This window comes from Rhinolophus ferrumequinum, chromosome 15, assembly GCF_004115265.2.
Source record: "Rhinolophus ferrumequinum isolate MPI-CBG mRhiFer1 chromosome 15, mRhiFer1_v1.p, whole genome shotgun sequence".
Lineage (NCBI taxonomy): Eukaryota > Metazoa > Chordata > Mammalia > Chiroptera > Rhinolophidae > Rhinolophus > Rhinolophus ferrumequinum.
In genome coordinates this window covers 50,936,633-50,950,170 of record NC_046298.1, presented here as the reverse complement: position 1 = coordinate 50,950,170, position 13,538 = coordinate 50,936,633, and the positions used below count along the sequence as shown (strand labels likewise).

The 13,538-nt window shown below is 57.7% G+C and overlaps 2 protein-coding genes across 7 annotated transcripts in view; both read right to left on the bottom strand.

Annotated features, from left to right (window-relative positions):
• Positions 1-648: 648 nt before the first annotated feature.
• Positions 649-11,308, bottom strand: ZNF446 (zinc finger protein 446). Of its 4 annotated transcripts, none has more exons than XM_033127762.1 (7): positions 8,176-11,308; positions 6,517-6,893; positions 6,239-6,440; positions 5,881-5,975; positions 4,539-4,623; positions 4,259-4,348; positions 649-4,129 (listed from the first exon to the last, which is right to left on the bottom strand). In XM_033127762.1, the coding sequence occupies exons 1-7, from the start codon at positions 8,327-8,329 to the stop codon at positions 3,636-3,638; spliced, it is 1,497 nt and encodes a 498-aa protein (XP_032983653.1). In that variant the 5' UTR covers positions 8,330-11,308; the 3' UTR covers positions 649-3,635. The 4 variants fall into 4 exon arrangements, with proteins under 4 accessions (XP_032983653.1, XP_032983654.1, XP_032983656.1 ...); XM_033127763.1 differs by having other exon boundaries at positions 8,052-8,187; XM_033127765.1 differs by lacking the exon at positions 8,176-11,308 and adding an exon at positions 7,862-7,888.
• LOC117034591 (zinc finger protein 324A) overlaps positions 11,302-13,538 on the bottom strand; it is a 36,108-nt gene continuing 33,871 nt past the window's right edge. For all 3 annotated transcript variants that reach the window (XM_033127731.1, XM_033127732.1, XM_033127730.1), the window contains one exon: positions 11,302-13,326. In XM_033127731.1, the coding sequence (XP_032983622.1) occupies positions 11,894-13,326 (1,433 nt within the window). In that variant the 3' untranslated portion in view covers positions 11,302-11,893. The remainder of the gene's footprint in view (positions 13,327-13,538) is intronic.

The window sequence follows — 13,538 nt, the reverse complement described above, 5'->3', positions numbered from 1 at the left end:
TGGGAGGAGCCAGCAACCTTACAACCAATCCAGGATGGAGAGAGGAGGGCACTGACTCCATCTGTTGGTCTATTTGGGCCTCTGATGGGCCTGGGCCAGCGGACATGCATGTGCTCTGGAGAATGTGGGGAAAAGTCCTATGATGGGTGATGTGACAGGAGCCTGCAGGCATTGGACTGAGGCATGAAGGGTGAACAGGAAGTAACTGGGACAGGAGCAGTCCTAGTAGAGTGCACTTGCAAAACCCCTGAGGCAAGTCCTGGGGAGCAGGGGAGCAGGGGCAGAGGCCTCTGAAAAATGGGACCACAGTGTCTTCGGGGCCAGAAGTGCTCCCCGGGGCATTGTGGGATCTATAGAAGGGCAAAAGAGAAAGAAGAGGCAGCCCCAATAGCCCAATCCTCCATGGAGTATCTCAAAGGCTGGAAGTGCTGCCTGGGGCATTGTGGGAGCTGTAGGCAGAGGCCAGTGGATATTGTGGCCTTTATGACGTCGACTATGCCATCAGTTTCTAGCTTTGGAAGGGCAGTCGCCACATTTCAGTCTCTTCCTGAAAGTCAAGGGGACATTAACCCCTCAGCAGGGCCCTACATCCCTACGTGGTACTTGTGACGTGAGTGGGGAACAAAGTCCCAGGCACACAGGTTCAGATAGAGTGAATAACACAGCTTTATTTGGGAACCAATGTCCCTCCAGAGGCCAATGATCTGGCAAGCACAGGTTATGCAAGATAAAATAGAATTTAATAACGAACCCAAGTCCAGAGTCAATCGAGGTGGAGAAGGTCCCTGGTCTGGGAGAGACGACTGGGCCCAGGACGGGTCTGAGGCGAGCTGGTCTTGCAAGGAAGGACTTTGGAGGATGCTGGAGTATTGTAGCTTGCACCTCGCAGAGGACTCTGTGGGATCGCCCAGACGAATGTCCTGGAGGGTCATTTGGAATGTCTTCCTCAGAGCCTCACAGAGGGTCTTAGATGAGCGCCCAGTCAGACTGCTCATGGCATTGCTCTGGAGGTCTGCTTTTATTCTCTTTTCCTGGACTTGTTTACCTCTTAGGTGAGAACCAGAAGTTGTTTTGGTGAACGTGTTTATCACTCAGTTTTGTTATGCTCAGTTTCACACAAAAACATGTTTTTTACTTCACTCATCAGTTTCACACATATGTGGCTATAGTCCTGTCCCTACTAATAACTTGTTTTGCAAACCTCAATCTATATATGTATTTTATATGCTCTATACACTGGCCCTCCATCATGGGCCAGAAGTACAACCTGCAGCACTGTGGGAACTGTAGGCAGTGGCCAGCGGACGGCAAAGCCTCTGTGAACATGTAGACTCCACCACCAGTGACATGTAGAGGTATGCCGTCAGTCTGTAGGTGCCACATGCAACATTGTGGGAGCTGTAGGAAGAGGACAGTGGATGGAGAATCCTCTGTAACGTTGACTGTGCCTTCAGTGACTATGCAGGAGGGCCATCAGGGTCTGTAAGTGCGGCTCAGGGCATTGTGGGAGCTGTAGGTAGAGGCCAGCAGATGGTGAGGCTGCTGTGATTTAGACTGGGCCTCCACAGGATCTGGAGGTGCCACCCAGAGCATTGTGGAAGATGTAGGCAGAGGCCAGTGGATGTCTAGTCCTCTGGGATGTGTAGAGAGCGGCCTCACGGTCCAGAAGTGCTGCCAGAATCTACCAGGGACAAGGGGATCCACCAGGGACTAGTGGTCACCCAGGGCCACCAGATTCAAGGGACACTGGGATCCTCTAAGGTCCACTAGGGACGATTTGATCCACCAGAGACACTGGGGTTCTCCAGGGACACCTGGGACCATCAGGGACGAGGGGATCCATCATCCTCTTCTTCCATGTCCCCAGTGTGAGCCTCCTGCTCACCCATCAGATCACGCCCCCAGCTCCATCTCCAGCCTGTCAGTGCTTCCCCAGGCCCCAGTGTGAGAGCAACAGGTCAACAAGTCCTCAGAAGATGGTGGATGGAAGAGGTAACACTCCCCCCCCCCCAAATAGAGACTTCCCCCTCCTAGCTTCAGGCTGCAGCTCACCCCCAGCCCAAGTGATTCCCCCAGATAGCCCCCACCTTACCTGGGTAGCCATGGTAGCAGCTACCCTCACCACCCACCTGCCACGCCGGCATGTGTCCCAGGCTGCAGAGGACTTCTTGAGTGTACCTGTTTCCTAAAACCATCCCCCACAAAAATGCCCCTTATTTTCAGAGCAGGGTGCTGAATAACGGCCCCCAAAGACATCCAGGTCCTGATCACTGGAACCTGTGAATACGTTCTCTCACTCGGAAAAGCAATTTTGCAGATCAGTCAGATGTGCAGGTCAGGAACGGACAAAATGTGATTAAGGATCCTGAGATAGGGAGATTATCATGAATTGCTAGGTGAGCCATAAATGCCACTCCAAGGGTCCTTATAAGGAGGAAGCAGAAGTATGAGAGCCAGAGAGATGGCAGCATAACAAAGCCTTCACCACCACTGCTGACTTTGCAGATGGCGGGAGGGGCAGGAAACCAAAGAATGCAGCATTCTCTTAGAAGCTGGGAAAGTCAATAGAACAGATCCTCCCCTAGAACCTCCAGGAACCTACCCGTGACACCTTGATTTTAGCCCAGTGAGACTCATTTCAGAGCCATAAGAGAATACATTTGTGCTGTCTCAAGCCACCAAGTTGTTAGAACAACAACAGGAAAGTAGTACAGTACGTTGACTAAAATCCCAAATGACTGTGCAGGAATCCAGACGGACCTCTGTGGACACTAGGCAGCTGAGCCTTTGTTCTCCTGTTTTGTGACCAACTGACCAAAAGTGTGGGCTGTGGGGATGCAGCCCTGATCTGCATGTGGACATGGACTAAGTGACATCTGTTTGTAGCCCTTTTTCTTGGAGAACACCCTTGTCCACCCATATTTGAAAAGGAACTTCCCTTAGTGTCCACTCAATTTGGGATGTGAGAACTCAAAGGACAGGAGGCCGGGGGAGTGGTGTGGGCAGCTCAGAAACAAGGTAGGCCAGGGGCCAGGGCCAGTGGACCTTCTCATGGGTAGGTGCTCTGTGGCTCAGGCTGCCAGGCAGGTGGAGCAGCATTGCTGACCTTCTAACCAGCAGAAACCAGGAATCAGGATTCTTATGCAGAGACTTCCCTATTATAGATGTGGAATTTGTTAAAAATCTACAACACACATGGAAGGGCATTAGTTTTCCATCTGCCTGCAAATAGAAGCAGGCCATGCTCTTGTGCACCTTCCAAACGGAGACTGAGGACCCCACTGCTTCAGGAGGGGTGGGAAGGGGAAGTTTTTGAGAATCTACCTGCGGCCAGTGAGGTCCCAGTGGTAGGGAGAGTCGTCAGCCTGCATCATGTCACCGGCAGGGGTATCCAAGCTTGCTCAGTGGTGAATTCGAACCCAGGCCTCACTCCAGAAAGCAGGCAAGAGGGTAAGGCGCAGCTTCTTTCCCTGTACCCAGGTGGCCCTTGGGGGTAGACAGCCAGGGGCAAGGGACCCTCCGAATTTACTCTGGTGACCTCTGCTGCCTCTCCCAGACCCAGGCCCAGGCCCAGGCCCAGGGGCTGCATCCAAGGACTCCAAGGACCCCAAGGCGAGGCTGCCTTCTCTAGCCACTCATGGGGCCTCCGGCCTGTGGCTCTTCCTGTGAATGACTAGCTGGGACTTCCAGTCGAAGCCGTGGCCACAGTCACTGCAGAAGTGGCGCCGCTGGCCAGTATGGCTCTTGCGGTGGATGACGAGCTGCGACTTCCAGCTGAAGCTGCACCCGCACTCCTCGCACACGTAGCCTTGGGGCCCCGGGGTCGTGTGCCGATGGTGGCGAGACAAACTTGGCTCCTGGGGGCCCTGTGGAGGTTTCTCAGTGTCTCCAACGGCCAGCGCCAGGGCCTGTGCACCCTGCCCACCCGCGTGTGTCCGGTGGTGCATGACGAACACCGACTTCCAGTCGAAGCCGCGGCCACACTGGTCGCACGTGTAGGGCTTGCTCAGCGCAGGGCTCAGCGCCCGTGGAGGTGTGGTGGACGCTGCGGTCTCAGACGGGCCCTCCCAGGGCAGCGGTGCCTCTGGGCAGTTGGGCGGACCCTCGCGGTGGCTCTCGCTATCGCCTCCTGGGGGAAGGAGAGGCGGCCGACCCAGTGGCCCCAGAATGTCGGCCCGCCTCTCCCCGGTGTATGCGTAGCACAACCTCCCACCCGCCCAAGAACTGGGTGACCCGCGTCACATGGAGCAGCACTCACCCAGGCAGAGGCTTCCTTTGCTGTCTGTCCCTGCCTTCGGCGCCAGGGGCTCCGACTCCGCCAGCGCATCCGGCCTGGGGGGCGGTAAACCTGTTGGGGTGAGGGGCAGTCAGGCGCCACTCCCGGCTCAGGGGCAGGTGAAAGTCTGGCGCAAAAGAGGGAGAGGGTGGGGGCTCTGGCGGGTAACATGGGCTCCCCTCGGGAAGGAGAGAGAAGGCGGGCGCGCACAAAGGAAAGCAGGAAGTAGGCAACGGAGCAGTGGGTGCAGGCCGGTCCTCACCCAGGGAGACCACCGTGCCGTACTTCTCCAGCATCACGTCCCAGTACAGCTCCTTCTGCGAGGGATCCAGTAGCCCCCACTCCTCCTGCGGAGACGCAGCCCATCACTGCCGGCCTCCACTCCGCATCGTGGAGTGTTGGGAAAGCGGGGTGAGGAGGGAACGGCATGAAGCTAACCTGGCGGCTGCCAGTACCCGTCCTCCTCAGCTGCCCCCACCCAACGTTCTGGGCGGACAGGCTGAGCTGAGGCCTCCTGGGTTTTGGGAGTGGCAGCGACAAATGTGGCTGTTCCCACTCCCGTGCCTTGGGCGGTCTGCTGCACGGAAAGCAAAGGGCCAGGGGCCTCCGGGCCCCAGCCCCCTCTCCTAACAGACACTTCTTGGGGAGCTGTGGAGGGCCGCCAGCATTCCCGGATGTGGGCACCTGTGTTAGGAGATGCTGGCCCCCCCACACGCCCACCGGTCCCAGATGATGTATGTGGACAGGGTGGGGGTGGTGGGCTGGGTCCTGCCTGTTGCCAGAGGGTGAGCTCTGCAGGCTTTCTGGGGAGAGGTCTTCCCTCCTCTCCTCCCAGAATTCCCATCATCTAGGTGGGGCTTTGCTGGGTTGGGAAAAATAGTCCTGACAGACAAGCCACAAAAGTTAGGGGCAGGGAGGCGGCAATCACACTGACTCACAGCCAGGGTGATGCTGGCTGGAAGTGAAGAGACTGTGGAGGGTGTCTCTGTCACCTGCCTGTTTCCTGCTGTGCCACTTCTCAGGCACCAAACACATCTCAACCAGCTCTTTGGCTGGGATGAGCAGAGGGGAGTGGCTTAGGAGCAAGGTTGCTGGGAGAGGACAGGATCCGTGCCACCCACTCAGGTAGCAGGGCCCTCAGCTGAGCTTCCACCCAGCTGGAGAGGTGGCTGTTGGCATTTCCAAGGAAGAGCCTCTCCATTCCGATGTCAGGTGTACTAGGGAGGCCGGACAGCTACGTGATGCTCAGGCTTTCCTGCCAAGGTTGGGCATCTTGTCCCCTCCCCAACTGCACACGAGGGTGCCAGCTCAAGACTGCTGAGAGCTGCAACCCCCTGACTGACATCTCTCCAAGTGAGGAAGCCACCCCTCACTTTGGTTCCAGTCACTCTAAACCAAATTTCTAAAAACCTTCCCAACTGGAGACTACCAGACTGTCCCTCTGTCCCGTAGGTCCTGCAGGGCACCCAGATACCAACTCCACTCTGGGCAGCAAACAGCACAAGAACCGCTGACCAAGGAGCCTGGAAAACTGGCAGAGTGGAGTGGTCACCAAGGACACTGTCCTCCCACTGTTGCCTGCACCTTCACCTGGGGCTGCTCACCTGAATCCTGGGTGGGTGGAAGGACTCGGAGTCTGGTGCCCGGTGTCCAAGGGGCCCCTCGCGGGACTGGGCTTGATTTGGGGGACTGGAGGGTGCTAGGAAGTGAGGCAGACGGGGGTCAGGGGCTCCCCAGGTGAGCCAGGGCAGATGAGGACTGGTACTACAGCCCTGGCCTTCCTTTGCCAGCAGGCAGGAGGCCACTGTGTGTGCCAGTCACATGGCATGCAACCAGCTAGTCCTTTCCTCCTGCCTCCCAGGGACCCAGCTCTGCAGTCTGTGGTCCCTCCTGGGTCCCCAACCCAGCTGAGGATGCCCACACTCCCGCCAGAAGCTCAGACTAATGTGGCCCCACTCTCACCCATCTCCTGCCCATCAGCATCAGGCTCCTCTTTCACGCTGCAACTGAGCTGGGCAGACCCCTCGATCTGGGCATCCTGTGGTCCCTCCCCAGAGGCTGCCCTGAGGGGCTTCACTATCCTTGAAGGGTGGGGGCTCCCCAAGGACTCCTCTGTCTTCTGTGCTACAGCGAGCACTGCTTGCTTCAGGACATGGGCTGTGATCTGAAGGGGAGAGGCAAGTCACAGGAGCTCTCGTCTTGCTCTGCCCCTCCAACAAGCCAAAACTGGCTATACTCACCCAGCTCAGCAGCTGCCCAGGGTCATGCTGCAGCCCCTCGACCAGGGCTGCAGCCTCCTCAGGGCTGCCTGGCCACTGCCCCCGCACCCAGGCTTGGATCTCCGGGGGCAGCGCGCCCAGGAACTGCTCCAGCACCAGCAGCTCCAGCATCTGCTCCTTGGTGTGCACCTCGGGCTGCAGCCACTGGCGGCACAGCTCGCGCAGCTGGGCCAGGGCCTCGCGGGGACCTGCTGCCTCCTGGTAGCAGAACCCCCGGAAGCGCAGGCGAGCTGCATCGATCTCCTCCAGGGTGGCTGTGGGGTCCACGGAGGGCAGGCATGGGGGGCCCAGTGAGGATAGCATTGCTGTGCTGGAAGACTTCTTGGTGCCTGAGAGACCTGCAGAAAAGGAGGGGTCAGGATGCTAGCCAAGAGGCTACCATCTGGCCAAGGAGGACACCTGCAGACAGGCCCAGCCTGGCGGCTGAGGTCAGGACAGAGACGAGCCTGGGAGGGATGCTTCATGGAAAGAGGGGCCACAGGAGCTCGCTGTCGTCGGGGACTGAGAACAGAAGGAAGCCTTATGGACAAGTGCTTGGAAGCAGGTTGTCCAATGGAGAGTCAAGGGAAATGCCAACATTTGGGTAGAACAGAGGACTGCTGGGAGATGATGGTTTACATGTAGTCACAGGGAGTCATCACAGGTTTCCAAGGTCAGGCTGAAGAGCCAGGGGATAGTGCCCAGCAGAGGAGGAAGGGAAGTAGTCAGTCCACAGGAGGCTGGGGGACTTGAAGCCAGGGAGGCGGTGATCCAGGGTGGGAAGGGGCAACGGTTGTTGTGGGACCAGGCTGGGCTATAGGGAGACATGTTGACTGAAGTGGGCACACTGAGGGGCTGCCTACACGGACGGGGCACATCTGCACCCTAGGTTGAGGCAGCGGCTGCTGTGGACTCCGAGCCTGCTGACCACAGCGAGCTGAGCTGTGGATGACCCATACCATCTGCGCCGTGCATATAAAAAGCTAAAGCAAAGCAAAACCATGAGCTGTGTGGAGTCGTGAGCCGGCACCTGTGACCTGGCCCTGAAGAGGGTCTGGACTGAAACGCCCAGCTGGGGGACCTGACAGACCGGCACCACTAGGCCTGATCCCGGGAGTCGGTCTCCAAAAAAATGGAAGACAGGGAGGAAGTCTTCTCGGAGGCGGCGGAACGGCGCTCTGGGTGGGAGGAAAGTCCTAGGCAAAGGTTTGGAGTGGGGCACGCAGGGTATGTCGGAAGGTAGGTGAGCGCTCCCGAGCGCAAGCAGCAGGAGCCAGCAGGTCCTTGTGATGGAAATCGCTCCCAGCCCAGCGGGGACCACGCTCACCTCAGCCTCAGCGCCGGGGCTGGGAGGCCACTTCCGGTAAATGGCAGCGCGCCCCGCCCCGCCCTTCAGCTCATTGTCCTGGCCAATCAAGCTCATGCTCCGAAGACACCGCCCCCACCCCCGCTCCGGACTACGTTTCCCATGAACCTCAGCAAATAAAGACAGGCGCAGCCTGTCGGCGGATGCTCACTTTCAGAGGCCTCTCATAACTGAGGTGCTCTCTTCCTTGTAATCTGCAGAGGAACAGAGTTTGGGGGGGATCCCTCCCCTCACTGGAGGCCGCTCTTCCTTTACATCCGAGCCCTAGGACTCACCAACTGCCGAGCTGGACGGTTCGTTAGAATCCTGCGCATGTGCACAACGCACCTGGTTCCTATTGGTAAGCGAGGTGAGGAGCATGATGTGTTGACCAATCAGAGCTTGCACTCCGTCCAGGCTCCTCCTCCAGCGCTCTTCCTGAGGCTCCATTTTGGTCGCTCATCTGTCCCCTTGGTAACCGCTAAAGTATGTCCCCGCCTGCATACGTTTCAAAGGCAACGGCAGGAGCGTCGCCCTGCCCTCCCGGGAGGCCAGAAGTGACGGCCTGGGTAATATACTATTAATAGTTCGGCAGAAACTCACCTCCGGGTGGTCCCAGGAAGAAGCGGGGTTCACCTGGGAAGGCCGGCCGGATCCATGGGCCTTCTCCAGGGAGGATGCTGGAGTCCTTCATTCGATCTCCGCTGAGGGCCCTGCCCCTAGTGGGCACCCATTTACTGATGAGAAAACTGTCCCATGATTTATACCTAGTCTGACATATCTTCAGATATCAGTATTGTACTGCAAAGTGAAGGATGGAAGTTTTTGTCCAGGCTTTTGGGACATGCTGAACCTTTTACTTAATTGGGTAGCCAGAACCAGTAAGGTGACCTTTTAGTTTATCTCAACAGGCAATGTTATCAAAATCTGACTGGGACTGGGCCAGTTTTGCTTCCATACATCAGGTGGAAGCAAAGGTGGCTGAACTGTGACTTGTATATTCAATCATAAATTGCAACTGTTTGTCATGGTTCTTTCTGATACCTAGGAATCCCTGACTGCCAGCTTGCCAAGAGCAAGCCAGCTTGCCATGATTGGAAGCTCTCAGCCTAGGGCCTGTCAAGTCTTCCCAGGAGTGTGTCATGGGATTGGGCTGTTTTGTGGGGGCTTAGGTCTTTTCTCTGGACTGTGTGGGTTCCCCAGAAATGACTCTCCCACCATCCACCATGTAGATAGAGCTGAAGCTCTTACAGCTTTCTCCAGTATTCTCCCACCCGTCATATTTTAGGTCTCCCCTCCCGGGAGGTGGCTGATTTTCAAGCTTTCTGAAGTTCTGCAGCATAAGGCTGGTGGTACTTCCGTCTACTTCGTCCAGTAGCAACTCATTATCTGAATTGCCATAAGTCAGTAACAGCTCTTGCATCCCCACCTGGGTTCAAAATACCATTGTAACTGCCTCCTCTTTCACCATTCTCCTCATCAACCCACAGGATGTGTTTTAAACTCTGGTTTCAGTGGGCTTCTGAACCAAGTGAGAAGCATGTATTCAGTTCACCATCTTGACCCAGAAAGCCCAGGGACACTTACACTCACAGCTTGTTCAGGGTTAAGAACAGCCAGTCTGGCAGTACAGGGCCCAACATACCACAGAGGTTTGGGGGAAAGTAACTTAGGGGGAAGTTGGGTGCTCAAGACATGGGTGAAGGAAGGTGCTTATGGTTGCTGTTCCCACAGGAACAGGGTGGAGGCCACTGACCAGTCCTGGATATTGGGAGGGGTGGATTGGTGGAAGAACAGAGAACCAGGGCCTTACCCAAGAGGAGCTCAAGGAAAACAGGAGGCGGCTGGTCAGTAGACAGGAAAGGGCATCAGGCCCAGCATGAGTGGTCTGGAGGGCTCAGGGTGGAAACTGGGCTCCCATGTGTGTCCCAAGTGCAGAAAAGGTTGCATGTGATTCTGGGTACCCACTTGCAGTTTGACAGATGTTTTTGTTCCTGAATCCTATGGGTCCCCAGAAAAGTCCTCAGCAGGGTGAGGGTGTCTGCATTACACAGCTGTGCAGACTGAGGTGGATGTGACATGTTCAAGGCTGCCCCATGGAAGACAGCCTGCGGAAAGGTGAGGGTGTCGACCAGAGCAGAGCAGAGAGGATGAGTCCAGGAAGGGCGGACTATGGCTCAAGGGCCCACAGGGTACCAGGAGGCCTGGCTCGGAGGACCTGCCCTTGAAGGGTCTTGGGGAGCTGGGTCCTGCATGACTCCTCTCCATACCTCCAAGTCTGCCCTCCTTGTAGGAACTTGTGAGGTTCCTGGGGAAGATAGGTCCTGCTGGAAGGTGGGGGAGTAGGGAGATCATGTCTGTGCTCACTCTGTATGGCAGATGGCTGTGAGGTCTTGGTTGTGATGGCCCCTGACTCAGATTCCACAGCTTGAATCCACAAAGGCCCAACTCCTACTAGACCTACCCAGGTCTCCTGCGGCCCCTCACCCACCTCTGGCTGCCAAGGGGACACAGGTATCCCAACCCCTCAGGGCCACAGACAGGCTGCATCTCTTCCCTGTGGCTTCTCAAAGGGACCCAGGTTGAAGCCAAGTCCCCACAGCTCTGTGACAATGATATGCCCTGAGGGCACGTCTGCACTGTGCTAGGGTGAAATCAGGCTGTTACCATTCACACGTTTTTAAAAAGAAACCTTTATCAGGGAGCCTCTCTGGACTCGGGTGGGAAGGGAGGCTGAAGCTGTGGAATTCCACAGCGCTGTGCAAGAATTTACAATATATGCCCGTTCCAAGTTGTAACTTCGTCTTTTTTTTCCCAGTAAAAAGACCATTAACTTCCCTAGACATGAGGCCAAAGTCAAAATGGGCCTCAGTCTGCTAAGGGCCACAGGAAGTAAACTGGGCACCCACGCACCTGTCTACCTCAGTGTTCCCGCTGTGTGGAGGTGTCACACTGAGCGGGGATCTCAGGAGGGCACCTCATATGGGCAGAGAACAGGTAGGCATGTGGCCCCTGGGCCCTGCAGAAATGAGCAGCCCTATCTTGTGTCCTCTGAACCTGTCACTTCAGTCACCTCCTGTCAGGACAGTGGGGTGTAAAGGCTCCTATCAAGTTGACTTTGGTAATAGGACATGGAAATGCTGAGGCTTGGATGAGAATTGGAACGACTGTGGTTAGGGAGCCATCATTCTCCATCTGTCTTTCCCCTGCGGACCTCCACCTCCTATGGGTCAGCCATGCTCAGGGAGCCAGGCCAGGCCTCACTCAGCCCTCACAGCGAGCTGATTAGAGCGTAGGTGTGCAGTGGTAAGTTGTCTGGATGCCAGGCCTGGCTGTACTGTGTGCAATTCACACCCCTTCTCTGTGCCTCTGTGCCTCAGTTTCCTCCTACGAGAAGTGGGGATACCAGCCACAGCAGCCACCTCACAGGGGCTGGCACTTGGCACATGTTGGCCTTATCAAGAGCCTGTCTGTCAGGGTATGGCAAATACCCTCTGTAGGATGAAATCCCTTTTTTCTCTTTCTTTCCCCCAGAGGAGGAAGCTGAGGCTCAGAGCCCAGCCATTTACCCAGGGCCAGCACCCAACCCCCCACATGACCTCTCGTCCACTGGGCCAGCTCCCAGGAAGCCTTGGATGAATCCAGACCTGGGGGTAATATCCTGAATGTGTAAAAAATTTCTCGGCCTGCCTCCACTCCATCCCGGCACTGCCCTCCTCTTAGTGTTCAGTCACGACATGAGAGCAGTGGCGCCGCCCTGCTGTCCTGCCACTGGCTCTGCAATGTTTCAGCCTCACCAAAGTCCCAGCCTCCATCTCCCTCCTCCTGACCTTTCCGCAGCCTGACCTCTTGGGGATGGAGTCAGCTGTGGCTGAAGTGGCAAATCCTGTCACCACATACAGATGGAATTGCAGAGTGCGCACAGAGCTTCTCCAGAGTGTGGATTTTCAAAGGACACGGCCCGTTAGCTGTGGAAAGGACTCAGGAGAGATCGGAAACAGGGGAGCTGGGACCTCAGGCCTCAGCTGGCTTCGGCACGGTGGCTGGGCCTGAGCTGGAAGTGGGCCTGGCTTCCCTCCCAGGCGTGCCAGCTGAGGGTGCCTCCGGAGGCTTGGCCTGGGAGCTCAGGCCGGCCGTGGCCCTGAGCCTCCGCATGGGTTTCTCGCCCGTGTGGATCCTCTGGTGGTGGAAGAGAGCCGGGCGCTCGCGGAAGGCGCGGCCGCACTGTGCGCACACGAACGGCTTCTCACCTGTGTGGATGCGCCGGTGGCTGAGCAGCACGGCACCCTTGGCGAAGGCCTTGCCGCAGTCCCCGCAGCGGAAGGGCCGCTCTCCCGTGTGCAACAGCTGATGCTGCGTGAGGTTGGAGCTGTGGCTGAAGGCGCGGCCGCACTGCGCGCAAGTGAAGGGCTTCTCGCCCGTGTGCACGCGCTGGTGCTTAAAGAGTGAGGAGCCCTGGCTGAAGGCGGCCCCACAGAGCGCGCAGGCATACGGCTTCTCGCCTGTGTGCGTGCGCTCGTGCTGAATCAGGTGCGAGTTGCGGCAGAAGCGGCGGCCGCACCGCGCGCAGGCATAGGGCCGCCCGCCCGCATGGATCTTGCGGTGCTGGCTGAGGTTGGAGCCGTGGCTGAAGGCCTTGCCACACTCGCCGCAACGGAAGGCCTTCTCAGCCGTGTGGATGCGCTGGTGTCTCACAAGCGAAGAGCTGTGCCGGAAGGCCTTGCCGCAGGCCGTGCACGCGTAGGGCGTCTCACCGCTGTGGATGCGCTGGTGCTGCGTCAGGTGCGATGTCTGGCTGAAGGCCTTGCCGCACTGCCCGCACTCGTAGGGCCGCTCCCCGGTGTGCGTGCGCAAGTGCTTGAGCAGGTCGGAGCTCTTCACGAAGACTTTGTTGCACGCCCTGCACTCGAAGGTCTTCTCTCCTGGGAGGAGGCCGGGGCCGGTGTGGAGGGCCTCGCCCAGCTCATCCCAGGTCGGGGGCTCCTGGCCGGCGGGGAGTCTCTGAGGCTCGTGCCACACCACCCGCACTCCTCGACCCCCCCGAGAGTGACTGGCTTCGAGAACAGGGTCGCTCGGGAAGGTTCTCCCCGGGGCCTCCCGCGGGGACGGCTTCTGCCGCTCGGGCGCCCTGGGCTGCTTGCCTGGCTCCAGGTGGTCTGTGCGGGCTTTCTCCGTGATTGGGCTGCCCGTGGTAGCTCTCAGCGGGGAAGTCAGCCGCAGACTGACACTGGCCTCACCACTGCCAGGGCCTAGGAGGAGCCTTTCCCAATAGATCACGGAGACCCCCGTGGGTTTTCTCTCCCGGGATGAGGAGGTGGCCCGCCGACTCCCCAGGCATTTCCCACGCACACTGACAGCAGTGGTGGGAGGGACCCTGGTGTTCTGGAAGGTTCTTGGCCACACTGCTTCTCCAGAAACATCTCTGTCCTCTGCCAGATGCTGGGAACCTGAAGGCACAGAAACAGTGGATGCCTGGGGGTCATCCTCACCAGGAGAGGGTGACCAGGGCAGACCGCGTGGGTGGGCAAGGGGACCCTAAGGTCTGGGTGTGGAAGCTGGGGAGAAGAGGAGCCAGAGACCTTTCCTGTATGTAGCTCACTTGTCTGAGGGATACCCCAGCCTCCTTTTGTTCCTTACACTGATGGCTCCCCGATGCGAT

What these genes read in the sequence shown, in the direction of transcription:
- ZNF446 (XM_033127762.1), bottom strand. Translation starts at nt 8,329, where the DNA reads ATGGAGCCTCAGGAAGAGCGCTGGAGGAGGAGCCTGGACGGAGTGCAA. An exon ending in TGCTGATGGGCAGGAGATGG is followed by an intron (nt 5,976 to 6,238) that starts GTGAGAGTGGGG and finishes CTCACTTCCTAG; the next exon opens with CACCCTCCAGTCCCCCAAAT. An exon ending in CAAAGGAAGCCTCTGCCTGG is followed by an intron (nt 4,130 to 4,258) that starts GTGAGTGCTGCT and finishes TCCTTCCCCCAG; the next exon opens with GAGGCGATAGCGAGAGCCAC.